This window comes from Somniosus microcephalus, chromosome 5, assembly GCF_052327205.1.
Source record: "Somniosus microcephalus isolate GS21.2 chromosome 5, FLI_Smic_1.0, whole genome shotgun sequence".
In the NCBI taxonomy this organism is placed as follows: Eukaryota; Metazoa; Chordata; class Chondrichthyes; order Squaliformes; family Somniosidae; genus Somniosus; species Somniosus microcephalus.
The window spans coordinates 143,266,489-143,280,881 of NC_140991.1; the positions used below are offsets into that span (position 1 = coordinate 143,266,489).

Genomic DNA, 14,393 nt, shown 5'->3' on the forward strand with positions numbered 1-14,393 from the left:
TTTCGGAGGCGGGGAAGAAGACAAGCGCGGGAAACCGCCATTTTGAAAGTAGGCGGGGAAGAAGACAAGCGCAGGAAACCGCCATTTTGAAAGTAGGCGGGGAAGAAGACAAGCGCGGGAAACTGCCATTTTTGAAAAAAAAAAAAAAATCGTTGTTGTTTCTCAGAAAGATTGCGAAGATGCCTAAGCGTGGTAACATCAATGATTTCGATCCCAATGTGGAAGATTGGACCACGTATGTAGAACGCATTGAGATATATTGTAAGGCAAATAAAATAGCAAATGATGATAAAGCTCTAACCTTACTAAATTCAATGGGTGCGAAGACATACGGGCTATTGAAGCATCTTCTATCACCAGCTAAACCGGCGGATCAGACTTTCGCTAATATTGTTGCTGTCCTGAAGGATCATTTGAACCCCACACCGCTGATGTTAGCGGAACGATTTAAATTTTATGCGAGAACGCAACTGAAAGAGGAAAGCAACGTGGAGTACTTGGTTGAACTACGTAGACTAGCGAAATACTGTCAGTTTGGGGAAAATCTGACAGAGGCATTGAGAGACAAGTTCGTGTGCGGGTTGTCGAAGGAAGGAACCAAAAGCGACTGCTCGAAGAGAACGATCTTACACTTGATAAGGCTGTCCTTATTGCAGCATCGCACGAAGCCGCAGCGAGAGGCACTGCAGAAATGCAGCTGAAGGCAGCGGTACTCAGCGTGGATCAAATGGCTTCGGGTACAACGAAATGTTATCGTTGTGGGAAGACAACACACGACCAGAACCAATGCTGGTTTAAAAACCAGGAATGTAGGAAATGTGGCATGCTTGGTCACATAGCTAAAGTATGCCAGTCAGGAAAGAAGACCAACAACAAAAAAAAGTCACCGCCGGAAAAGTACAGCAAGGTACACAAGGTGGCTGAGAAGAGCTCGGATGAACAGAATTCGGATTCAGACTCCAACAGCAAGGAACTGGGTAGTCTGAGAATTCACAATGTGAGTAAGGAAGCTGACCGACAAACTATCTGGGTCACACTGCAGATAGCAGGAGTCCACGTGAAAATGGACTTGGACACCGGATCGGCGTTGACGGTCATGAATAAACAAGATTACAAAAAGTTATTCACACATATTCCCCTACGGGATACGAAGATAGTATTACAAACATACACGGGGCAAAGAGTATACCCCATCGGAAAGATAAAAGTCAAGGTGAGACACACGGACAAAGAACACCAAGGAATGGACTTATATGTACTACCTGAGGGAGGTCCACCACTTCTGGGACGGGAGTGGATCAGGAAAATAAATATGGACTGGCACTCCCTAAAAGCAATAACGGTAGATTCCGGAAAGAAAAATGTCAAACCTGCACGATTCTCCAGAATATTGGATGAGGACATATGCAACAGTGACAGGGACAAAGCAGAGAGTGAGAACTCGGTGAAGACAATCAGCTCAGACTCTGGAACTGATGATGGTAAGACCAGCCCATGTGCAAAAGACAAGTCTAAAATGGACTTGCAGATTAATGATGGAACAACGAAGGAGTACATAAATGCTTCAGAAGAGAGCAAAGTATCAGAACAGATTTCCACCAAACAACAACAACATAGTTTGACAGAGAATTCTGAGTCTGTCCAGTCTACAGACATGCACATTTCTGAGGAACACCGGGCTCGAACTCAACTCAATTTCAAACTACAACAGCAATTGGAACAAATGATTCACCGTTTTGAGCAAGAGATGAATGCAAAGAAAAAGTTCTTTGACACAGAGTGGGAGAATCTGGAAGGACAGCTGAGGCAGCTGATTGAGAAAATGGAGCAGGAACACACAAACTGTCTGCGCGAGGAGGCCAAACGAATCAAAGCTGAGCAAGAAAGGGAATATGTCGAATTCATCGAGCAGTTGAAAGCTAAGAAGAAAGAGTACCCCTTGGTGAGCAGTGTCAGCAGTACTAAGCCACTCAGGGAATTGGGTGCAGAGGCAAAACCTGAAGATACTGCAGAGATCAAGTTTGTTGCTGGAAGCGCTACTTCCAGAGCTTTGCTTCGAATTAAAGAATTGCCAGTTAAAATTGTGAAACCCTTGAAAGAGAAGATTAACATGGAGAAACATCGTGTCATTTTCGAATGCAATGTTTCCAGGTCAAATGCTGCTGTCAAGTGGTATTACAAAGACAAAGAGATTCATCCCAGTAATAAATATGAGATTGTGAGTGAAGAGGTGTACAGGAAGCTCATTATTAATAATGTCGCTTTGGAAGATGAAGGCAACTACATGTGCGACGCCATAGATGACCAAAGCACAGCAAAGTTATATGTAGGAGAGCAATCAATTGCTATCATTAAACCCATATGTGATGTGGAAGTGTCAGCGCCAAGTGACGCCATTTTTGAGTGTGAGCTTTCAGTTGCTGACGTGAAGTCTCCAAAATGGATACTAAATGGTGAAATTCTTCATGCTTCTGAAGATGTGGACATTGAGCATAGTGGCACTATTCATCGTCTCACTCTAAAAAAAAACAACTTGTAAGATGACCGGCTTACTGCAGTTTATTGCAGGGAAATCAAAATCTGAGGCAAGGCTGACTATTAAAGAGCCTCCGTCAAAGGTAGTCAAAGAACTACAGAACATTACAGTGGAAGAGAAGCATTCTGCTACTTTGAGCTGTGAGTTTACACTTACTCCCAAGATGGTCAGATGGTACAAAGACCAGAGCTTAATCGAAGCTTCTGACCGTTACAAATTTAAACAAAATAAGAATGTGATAGAACTTACCATTACAAATCTCACAACCAAAGACTCTGGTGAATATAGCTGCAAATCAAGTAATGCACAGACCGCAGCCACACTCACAGTTGAAGCTCCAAAAATAGAAATAATAAACCATTTAGAGGACGTAGGTTCTGAGGAGGACAGCAATCTAGTATATTCATGTGAGTTGTCCCATGATGATGAAGATGATGACTCATCTGAACCATTATCACCCCTTCCAGGTCACGCACGTGGTCCTTCTGAACTGAGCCAAATCAGTCTGGAAGTAGGGAAAATTCCCAAGGTACTCGAGCCTTTAGAAGCCAGCAAGGCTGGTTCGGAAGTTACGAAAGTTCAAGCTGTTAAGTCCAGTGAAGGACTATTGGATGAGTCACCCCAGCAACGTGAACCTACTACACCACCGAGAACTACTACACCACCGAGGCGTTATCCGGACCGAGTCAGGAAGCGCAGGAGGCGCCTCCGCAGAGACTGAATCTGTGAACTGTTTTCCGCAGAGACTGAATCTGTGAACTGTTTCCCGCAGAGGCTGCATCTGTGAACTGTTTTTACATGAAGTTGGATATATGTTATGATGTTATGTTTAATGGGGAATAGGTATATTGTAAGCTAAAAAGGGAGGATTGTAGTGTATGTAACCGTTCTCCCTTTAAGAGAACTATTGTATGTAACCGTCCACCTTTAAGAGAACTATTTTAGGGGTTGCACTACTTTATCTTGGCTGCTGTATACTGTAATACCGGCGGTGACCACACCGGTATATAAGTGCTGTGTAATGATTTATTGGGCAGTTCCGCCCTGACCTTCAACCAGTAAAGTCCTGTTAAAGTTTACTCTTGTGGTCTGTGTAGTAATTCGCAATATAACACACAGACTTAACAAGCACGATGCCTAACAAAGTGCTTAAACACAAAACAACACATGACTCAAATTGAAAAGCACGGGGACATTGAAAGTGTCGATTCTTCCATCAAACATTGGAGTTTCTTTTTGTTTTGCTGGCAGTAAATTCTTGTAGTGAGGCATCGGCTCACATTTTTTAACAAAATATGGATGAAAAATAAAATGAAGTGTGACTGTAATGGAAGGAGTGAGCGACTCCTGCATATGAGAGAATCATCTCCCGCTGTAGTTTCAGCCTCAGTGACTGGTAGAGACCAGAATCCCGCTCATCCGTCCCACACCAAGCCCCATTGCAAATTGCGCTGCCTTTTTTTCTCTGAGGTATTGGCCCAGATTTTAGCGGTGATTAATGACATCACTGTTGTGGGACGCTGGAGATTTGCGTGATTTGGCGCCAGATTCAAACTAAGGTCTGGAGAGGTGAAATTCACGCCACAGAGATCGTTAGATCATTGTGGACAGCTTTCTTCGACGTGTCACTTTGCTACTGACCACAAATTCCGGGCCAATATCCCCATTTTAGCCCCCTCCCCCCCCAGCTGTGACATTGATTATTGAATCTGACGGGTGAGCGCATTTCATTTGGATTTTGAAACCTGAAGTGTGGCTTTTTCAATTTCAGGAAAAGAACTTTCCGAGCCCGAAGTCAGAATGGCAAACGGGAAACGAAAAAAGCTTTGCAAACCACGGACCATCTACTCCGGTTTCTAGCTCGCAGCTTTACAGAGGTGCTTCCCAAAAAAAAAACCAGTACCTGGCACTGCCAGAGAGAGCTGAGCATTTGGCAATCAATTGAAATCACTGAACTGACAAAAATTTCCCCTTTTTCACTGAAATATTGCTGTTAAAAATCTCTGAAACAATTAAGCCTTGTCGAATGAGATGGAACTGGGTTTTTAATAACAGTCATAATTACTGCTGAACAATTGTTATGGCCCCTGAAAAACTAATTTTATACTTGTGGAATGTCTATGCTTAATTTTTTTTTAAAGAAACATTTGCAGCTTCTACCTTAATCGCATGTTTCTATCCCAATCTTTATTTCACTCTGTAAAATGATTAATATGTGAAGGAAAATCAGTGCAATATACTTCCTGATTTGCTGTGAGAATTCTTCAATGTGATTGGCTGCTTAGCCAGCTTGACATCACTATTGCCGGACACACAGATCTCCTGGACTTGGCCTCCATTGGGAAAGGTGAAATAGAGGCCACAGAGATCATTAGATCTTTGGGGGCAGCTTTCTTCGAGCACCACCACTTTACTGCTGACCACAAAATCCAGGCCAATATCTTCGATCAGAGCCAGAAGGTGTACCAAAGCAGTGAATATGGCCGTTCAAAAGAGCACGGTGGTCAATACAGTGCATGGATCATTGTAAATGTTTAGCTTATTACAGAAATGGTACACCATTCCAATTAGCAAAACCTTATTAAATGTTACACAGGAAAATTAATTTTACACATAGGCAAAGTTACTGCCCCAGTTCTGACGAAGGGTCATCGACCTGAAACATTAACTCTGTTTCTCTCCACAGATGCTGCCTGACCTGTTAAGTATTTCCAGCATTTTCTGTTTTTATGGCAAAGTTACTTTCATTGATCAAAAATTAAAGAAAAAGGTTTTACTTTAAATGCAGAGCTGGACTGGAAATTAGGTACAATTATCATTAATACAATTCTTTCCCATTCTCCCTAAATATTTTTAATTTTCCATCAGAATATTCTAATGATTGATGTAGTTAATTATGTCGACCAAGCGGGAGCCATTACATGATCCACAAACAATACACAACCTACCTTATAACCAAAACAGGAAAGCATCACTATGACTATATTGATGAGCTAGCTGGAACATATTCAAGTTTGTGGTGAAATATTAAATATGTACTCCCAGACAAGAAATCCTGTTATACATTTTATGTAGCAAATGGAATTGAACATCGTGCAATCAGCAAACATCTAGACAAGATTTTGCTTCCACTACAATAGAATACATTGGAAGTAGCCTTATTTTGAAACTAATATTAAAACATTCTTTCAGAATTCTCCCCAATTATAATAGGATATAATTTTACTAAAAACAAAATTTACATCACTATATACCTAAAATAAAACTATCACCTACTGAAAACTTTGCATTAGCACATAAACAATGGTATTAGGAACTAGGAAGAATTACAAAAACTTTTATTCACTGCTTTAATGGCTGTGAAAGTGCAGTTAACTGGGCATTATCACTGGAAATGCATACATCTATTCAAGGTTATAAACTACTAAGCTTGCAATAAAGAGCTTTGTGGAAGATTGTGCCTATAAGCAGTTTTTCTTCGTAAACAGTGGCAACTGATGCGCCTTGGAGAACAGAGCCATCGTTCACATACACTTGAGTCACTTTTGGGTCCGTGGAGAGAATGTTTTCAATTCTGATTACCTGTGTGTAAAGAGAGACATGGTTACTCATCCAATGTAACTATCAAAATAAAACATTCTAACCGACTGAAACAAATGCCTATTTTTCCAATGATGACATGAGCCTATCTTAAGTAAATGGCCCTTCTGGTTTTAATCTGAATTTAAGTTCATATTTGCTTCAGTCTAATGTCAGTTTAAAATCATAGAAGTTTACACAGAAGCTAGAGTTAAAATCAAACAGGATTAACTGTTAACCCTTGTGCACATATTTAATCTCCCTCCCCCATAGATGAACATAGTCATACGTGCAAGTCTGTGTCTATAAAAGGCTGATTTGAAAAAGTTTTAAAACAAATGCAGATGTACATTTGCGATACAACACAACCTCTTCTATTTCAATGATTGCACGTTTGTGTCAATACTATCTAGATTTTTTATTTTAAACACAAATCAGTAAAGCTAATTTTTTTTGAAACCAAGACAAAATTATCAGGATAGATCTATATTTTACGGCTTCAAAAGGTGTGTTCTCTTGGCATGGCACAAGTTTAACTTTAATAGTTACAGGCTATGTTAGCAACCATTCAATTATAAACAAATAGTGCCCATCATGCTGAACATTTCAATAAGTCCAGCACCTGATTCATTTACAACATACTTTAAAATTAAAACAACTCAACTAATTTCAAAACGAATTGCATTTTTTTCTCAATATTTCAAGTGACAAACCTCAGATTTCGGGGGATTTTCAGGATTGTACGAGAATACTTTCCAGCCAACGGGGCAACTACCAATCCACACATCTCCAGTCTTAGGATGTACCTCCAGATTGTCTACCAGAGTTCCCATATGCAAAGTCTTCACAGAGAGTAACCAGCATTAAGATAAGCAATTCAATTATATCTTCAGGATTGATAGTATGTATTCTTGCACACTACAAGGTAAAAAATTATGATTTGTGCTGTTCGCGTGAATTCTCAATACACACCAAATTCCTCTACACTATTTTAACAGATACCAACCTGTTAAAAATAAATGGTTTAAATGTGCTGAAATAGAGAGAGGAAGTTGGTGCGACTGGTAAACATTTATACCAGAAGAGTGCCGATTGTAATTTCTACCCTCATATTACATAGAAACATAGAAACATAGAGATAGGAACAGGAGTAGGCCATTCGGCCCTTCGAGCCTGCTCCGCCATTCAATGAGATCATGGCTGATCTTCATCTGAGATCTTAGCTGATCTTACCAGTTCAGTACCCCGTCCCCGCCTTTTCTCCGTAACCCTTAATCCCCTTAGCCTTCAGAAATATATCCAATTCTCTCTTGAAAATATTTATTGAATTAGCCTTCACAGCCCTCTGTGGCAGGGAATTCCACAGGCTCACCACTCTTTGAGTGAAGAAATTCTTCCTCATCTGTTTTAAATGATTTGCCCGCTATTTTTAGACTGTGGCCCCTGGTTCTGTGCTCCCCTGCCATTGGAAACATTCTCTCTGAATTCAGCCTGTCCAGGCCTGCCATAATTTTATATGTTTCGATGAGATCCCCTCTCAATCTTCTAAACTCCAGTGAGTACAAGCCCAAACTATTCAATCTCTCCTCGTAGGTCATTCCCGCCATTCCAGGTATCAGCCTGGTGAATCGCCGCTGCACTCTTTCCATGGCAAGAACATCCTTCCGCAGATGGGGCGACCAAAACTGTACACAATACTCCAGATGCGGTCTCACCAGCACCTTGTACAGCTGTAGTAAGGTATCCCTATTCCTATACTCGAACCCCCTTGATATGAAGGCCAACATACCATTTGCCTTCTTAATCGCCTGTTGCACCTGCATGCTCTCCTTCAGTGACTGGTGCACAAGAACACCCAGGTCCCTCTGCACTTCCCCATCTCCCAATCTATTGCCATTTAGATAATAATCTACCCTCCTGTTTTTACCCCCAAAGTGGATAACCTCGCATTTATCCACATTATAGTGCATCTGCCACGTATCCGCCCATTCCCCCAACCTGTCCAAATCGCACTGTAGCCTCCTGACATCCTCATCAGAGCCCACCCCTCCTCCTAGTTTAGTGTCGTCAGCGAATTTGGAAATATTGCATCCAATTCCCTGATCCAGATCATTTATATATATTGTGAACAGCTGGGGTCCCAGGACAGATCCTTGCGGCACCCCGCTGGTCACTGCCTGCCACTCCGAAAATGAGCCGTTTATTCCAACTCTCTGTTTTCTATCCGCCAGCCAGTTCTCTATCCACGTTAATACTTTGCCCCCAATCCCATGAGCCTTAATTTTGCATGATAATCTTTTGTGTGGAACCTTATCGAAGGCTTTCTGGAAGTCAAGGTACACCACATCCACTGGCTCTCCCCCATCTATTTTACCAGTTACTTCCTCAAAAAATTCCAGCAGATTAGTCAAACACGATTTACCCTTTGTAAATCCATGTTGACTCTGTCCGATCCTTTCCCCATTTGTCAAGTGCTCCGCTATTTTATCCTTAATAATGGACTCTAGCATTTTGCCCACAACCGATGTAAGGCTTACTGGTCTATAATTCCCTGCTTTCTCTCTACCCCCCTTTTTAAATATTGGGGTAACATTAGCTACACTCCAATCCACGGGTACTGTTCCCGAGTCAATGGAGTTCCGGAAGATGATCCTTAGAGCATCTGCTATCTCCAGGGCCACCTCCTTAAGTACCCTAGGATGTAGTTTATCAGGCCCCGGGGATTTGTCGGCCTTCAGTCCCCTCAACTTACCCAACACCATATCCCTAGAGATACTAATTTCTGTCAGCTCCTCCCTCTCATTAGTCCCTATGTTTGCCGATATTCCTGGGAGGTTATTTGTGTCCTCCTTTGTGAATACAGAACCAAAGTATGAGTTTAATTGGTCTGCCATTTCCTTATTCTCCATTATATATTCTCCCGAATCGGACTGCAAGGGACCGACTTGGGATTTTACCAGTCTTTTCCTCCTGATATACCGATAAAAGCTTTTGCAGTCTGTCTTTATGTTTGCTGCAAGTTTACTTTCGTATTCTATTTTCCCCTTCCTGATTAATCCCTTTGTCCTCTTTTGCTGTATCCTGTACTGCCCCCAATCTTCCGGTCTGGTGCTTTTTTTTGCCAGTTGATATGCCCTTTTTTTTGATTTTATGCTGTCCCTAATTTCCCTCGTTATCCACGGTTGAGCCACCTTTTTAGGTTTATTTTTATGCCAAACCGGTATAAACATGTTCTGGAATTCTTCCATTCTATCTTTGAATGCTTGCCATTGTCTATCCACTGTCAATCCCCCCAGAAACACCACCCAATCAATCTTACCCAATTCCCGTCTCATACCCTCGTAATTCCCTTTATTTAAGTTCTGGACCTTAGTCTCTGATTCAATTTCCTCACTCTCCATCTCGACTGAGAGCTCGATCATATTATGATCGCTCTGACCCAAGGGGCCTCGTACAAGAAGATTGTTGATAAGTCCCTTCTCATTGCACAATACCCAGTCTAAAATGGCCTGATCTCGAGTCGGCTCCTCGACATATTGGTCCAGATAACCGTCCCGAAAACATTCCAGGAATTCCTCCTCCTCAGAATTTTTACTAATTTGGGTAGTCCAATCAATATGTAAATTAAAGTCACCCATGATGACAGCTGTGCTCTTATCGCACGCTTCTCTAATTTCCCTTTTTATGCCTTCCCTCACCTCCATATTACTATTTGGAGGCCTATATATCACACCCACTAACGTTTTCCTCCCCTTGCTATTTCTCATTTCTACCCATACAGATTCCGTTTCATCCGAGTTAATATCCTTCCTTTCCATTGCATTAATCCCCTCCTTTACCAGCAATGCTACCCCACCTCCCCTACCTTTTTGCCGATCCTTCCTAAATATTGTATATCCCTGGATGTTAAGTTCCCAGCCTTGCCCACCCTGCAGCCACGTTTCTGTAATCCCAATCAAATCATACTTGTTTACCTCTATTTCCACAACTAATTCATCCACCTTGTTCCTAATGCTTCTAGCATTAAGATACAAAGCCTTCAGGCTTGCTTTTTTCACACTCTCATTATGAATTAGTTTACACATCACTAGCTTTCAAGAATTAAACTATAATAACACTATGTATGGAACCCAATTGTACTCAACATAATTTTCTCCTAAACTTCGAATGACAGCAACATCTCTGAATATGACTTGAACCTTGCATTGAAAATATCCAAAAATTGTCAGGTAATTCAGGAACTGTTCAAAAAGGAAACTCTGGAATTTCTAAAAATTATATTAGTTTGGTGATTTTGGTGCCGTCTCACTTGCTTCAATACATGTACACGTTGCAGCTCTACAATGACATTTTATGGATATGGTAATATTTAGACCTGTACAAACAGACACTCCCAAATTACTGAGAGTCCCAAGTAACTTACATTCTAATAGATACAAACTGCCTTGAAACCACGGTCACTCACAAGTTATTAACTACGGACAACCTTCAATGAATCAAGTCTGTTTGCAACTTAAAACACCGGACTCGCAGGTAAATGCGAGATGGCAGCGGGTGAAAAAACAGCTTGTGTAATGAAAATCTATACCCAGCATGCATATCGGCAGAGAAATCCCTCTATCTGTGAGATTGAGTGCCTACACGACTCTTACAGGGATAGAGGGGTTTCTCTGCCACTAGGTAAAGAGATCTCCAATAAACAAAAGCCCGGAGTTGGGTGGGGGAGTTTGAATTGTAGTCCCTGAAATCGCAGGTGGGTGTGTGAATTGAGGGTAGAGGGAGACTGTAATTCGACGACAGAGGATGGGAGGACCTTGGATCTGGACTGGAGGCGACGGAGGTTGAACAGTTTCCTGTTTGTTCTGTAAATTAGCTCCACTCCATTGGGGAGCTTACTGAGGGTGAGATGGAGCATTGCAGCAAGGAAGATCGAGAAGAGCGTTGGTGCGATGACACAGCCTTGCTTGACCCCGGTTCATACGTGAATTGGGTCTGTGGTGGAACCGTTGGTCAGCATCACGGCTTGCATGTCATCATGAAGCAGGCGGAGGATGGTGACAAACTTTTGAGGGCAGCCGAATTTGAGGAGGACACTCCATAATTCCTCACGGTTGACAGTGTCGAAGGCCTTTGTGAGATCAAAGGAGGTCATGTACAGCGGTTGGTGCTGTTCCCTGCATTTCTCTTGTAATTGACATGCGGTGAAGATTATGTCCATTGTGGTGCACATTACAGTATGTAGATGACGCTTGCGTCTGCGCTCACTCGGAGATCGAACTCCAAACCTTCGTCAACACCTTCACCGAAACGTACGAGAGTATGGGCCTTACACTAAACATCCGTAAGACAAAGGTCCTCTACCAACCTGCCCCCACCACACAGTACTGCCCCCCGATTATCAAAATCCACGACAAGGCCTTGGACAACATGGACCACTTTCCGTACCTCGGGAGCTTACTGTCAACAAGGGCAGACGTCGACGACGAAGTCCAACACCGCCTTCAGTGTACCAGCTGCAACGTGTACATGTATTAAAGCAATTCGGTCGCCTGAGGAAGAGAGTGTTTGAAGACCAGGACCTCAAACCCGACACTAAGCTCATAGTCTACAGAGCAGCAGTGACACCCGCCCTGCTGTATGCCTCAGAGACATGGACCATGTACAGCAGGCACCTCAAAGCACTGGAGAGGTACCACCAACGCTGCCTCCACAAGATCCTGCAAATCCATTGGCAGGATAGGCGCACCAATGTCAGTGTTCTTGCTCAGGCCAACATCCCCAGCATCGAAGCTTTGACCACGCTCAATCAGTTCCGATGGACGGGTCATATTGTCCGCATGCCCGATTCGAGACTCCCAAAACAAGCGCTCTACTCGGAGCTCTGGCACGGCAAGAAAGCCCCAGGTGGGCAGGGGAAACGCTTCAAGGACACCCTCAAAGCCGCCTTGAAAAAGTGTAACATCCCCATCGACACCTGGGAATCCCTGGCCCAAGACCGCACAAAGTGGGGGAGAAGCATCTGGGAAGGCACCGAACACCTCGAGTCTCTTCACCGGGAGCAAGCGGAAGCCAAGCACAAACAGCGGAAGGAGCATACATCAACCCAAGCACCCCACCCACCCGCCCCTTCAACCACCGTTTGCCCCACCTGTGACAGAGACTGTAGGTCCCGCATTGGACTCATCAGTCACCTGCGAACTCATTTTTAATGTGGAAGCAAGTCATCCTCAGTTCCGAGGGACTGCCTAAGAAGAAGAGAGGGAGACTGTGGAATGGAGGCTTGAGGGTAGAGGGAAATTGGGGAATGGAGGCTCGGGGGAAGATGGGGAATGGGAGACTGAGATGGACAGAATGGTTTTCCCTCTTTGCCTCCTCTCTAGTGGCCTCCTGGTTCTTGGAACTTCTCGCACAACAGCTGCTGTGGCAAAACTACCAAAAGATTCCCAACTACAGGGGACTCGACCTTTTATCAGGTAAATCCAATGACACTTTCCAGCCACCGCCCATCACCCGGCCATTGCCTACTCCACTGGTACATCAGGTACTGATGAGAAGCTAACAGCCCCCTACCCACATCCCCGCCCTGCCCCTCAAACATTAGCAGCTGCAGCACATGGAGGGAGGGAGTCCTGGGCAGGGATCTGCAGGACCTTAATACCCCTGCCCCCCTAAAATCTGGCTGGGATCTGCCAGGCTCTCTGGCCCTAAAGCAGGCACCTTGTCCTGTATAGGCTGCCAACGTAGCAGATCCCACGATCAGGACATCCCTCCCTCAATAGAAAAGACCCTGTGACAGCAATGAACTAGGAAACCCAACAAATGGAAAATTAACTGAAATCACATCCTGCTGGCAAGGCTTGATCCCAGATTATAAGGTCTGCAGGAAAGATTGGGTAGAGAGGAGGAGTAGCCTTAGTGATTAAGGATGAAATCACTTTAACGATGAGAGGATATCACAAGAGGGAAGCAGGGAGTGGAGACCTTATGGGTAGAATTAAGAAATAGAAAAGGATTTAAGACTGTAGTGGGCGTTGTGTACAGGCCCCCTGGTAGCAGCTATGAAGTGCTAGACTGTGTAAATGCAGAGATTAGACAAGCGTGCAGCAAAGGCAGAGTGGTTTTATTGGGGCATTTTAACTTTCATATAGATTGAGATAAGCAGACTAGCTCATCAAAAATGTAGTGAATTTCTTGGTGTCCAGGATAGTTTTCTGCAACAATATGTCCGAGAACCAACAAGGGGGCAGCCCATATTAGATTTAGTAATGAGTAATGAGCCAGATTTAGTTAACAGCCTAATGGTGCGAGAGCATTTATCCAATAGCAAACATAACATGATCGAGTTCAACGTAGCGTTTCAAATGGAGAAATGCAAAACAGCTGCTAAGATTCTAGATTTAGGTAAGGCTGACTTCAATGCAATGAGACAAAACTGTCCACAGTAAATTGGGCAAATCTGTTAATGGGTAAAATGACAGAAGATCAGTGGGAGGTGTTTAAAAAAGAATTTAATGTGATACAGAACCAGTTTATACCCCTAAGGAGCAAGAGTTCTACTTGCCAAAAAACACAGACATGGATGACTAAAGAGGTAAGGGACAACTTAAAACGAAAAGAAAAAAAGCATACAAAAATGCAAAAACCAGATAATCCCGGCAACTGGGAGAGATACAAAGAACAAGAGATGACAAAACAGAGAGCTACAAAAAGGGAGTATGAAAAGAAACTTGCAAGGGATATTAAAATCAACAAGTTTTTTTTACAATTATATCAGGAAAAAGGGTGGTCAGGAGCAATGTTGGCCCCTTAAAAACTGAAAGCGTGATAAATGAAAATAAGGAATTAACAGACATGTTGAATAATTACTTTGCTTCAGTATTTACAATAGAGGGAGAGGATAGCATGCCGGACATCCCAAGGAAACTAATATTGAGTAAGGGAAGGGGACTCACCAAAATTAACAGAGTACAAAAGTGTGGAAATTATGATGAACCTTTATAAAACATTGGTTCGGCCCCAACTGGAGTACTGTGTCCAATTCTGGGCATCACACTTTAGGAAGGATGTGAAGGCCTTAGAGAGGTGCAGAAAAGATTTACGAGAATGATTCCAGGAATGAGGGACTTCAGTTACGTTGATAGACTGGAGAAGCTGGGGTTGTTCTCCTTGGAGCAGAGAAGATTGAGAGGAGATTTGATAGAGGTGTTCAAAGTCATGAGGGGTCTGGACAGGGTAGCTAGAGAGAAACTGTTCCCATTGGCAGAAGGGTCGAGAACCA

General features: G+C 43.0%; 1 protein-coding gene across 2 annotated transcripts in view; it reads right to left on the bottom strand.

Annotated features, from left to right (window-relative positions):
* Nucleotides 1–5,485: 5,485 nt before the first annotated feature.
* Nucleotides 5,486–14,393, bottom strand: part of LOC147117365 (serum paraoxonase/arylesterase 2-like) — a 102,821-nt gene continuing 93,913 nt past the window's right edge. The window contains exons 7-8 of one of the 2 annotated variants that reach the window (XM_085988322.1): nucleotides 6,829–6,957; nucleotides 5,486–6,118 (exon numbers count right to left, since the gene is read on the bottom strand). In XM_085988322.1, the coding sequence (XP_085844448.1) occupies nucleotides 5,951–6,118; nucleotides 6,829–6,957 (297 nt within the window). In that variant the 3' untranslated portion in view covers nucleotides 5,486–5,950. The remainder of the gene's footprint in view (nucleotides 6,119–6,828; nucleotides 6,958–14,393) is intronic. The other variant, XM_085988321.1, reaches the window with a different exon arrangement.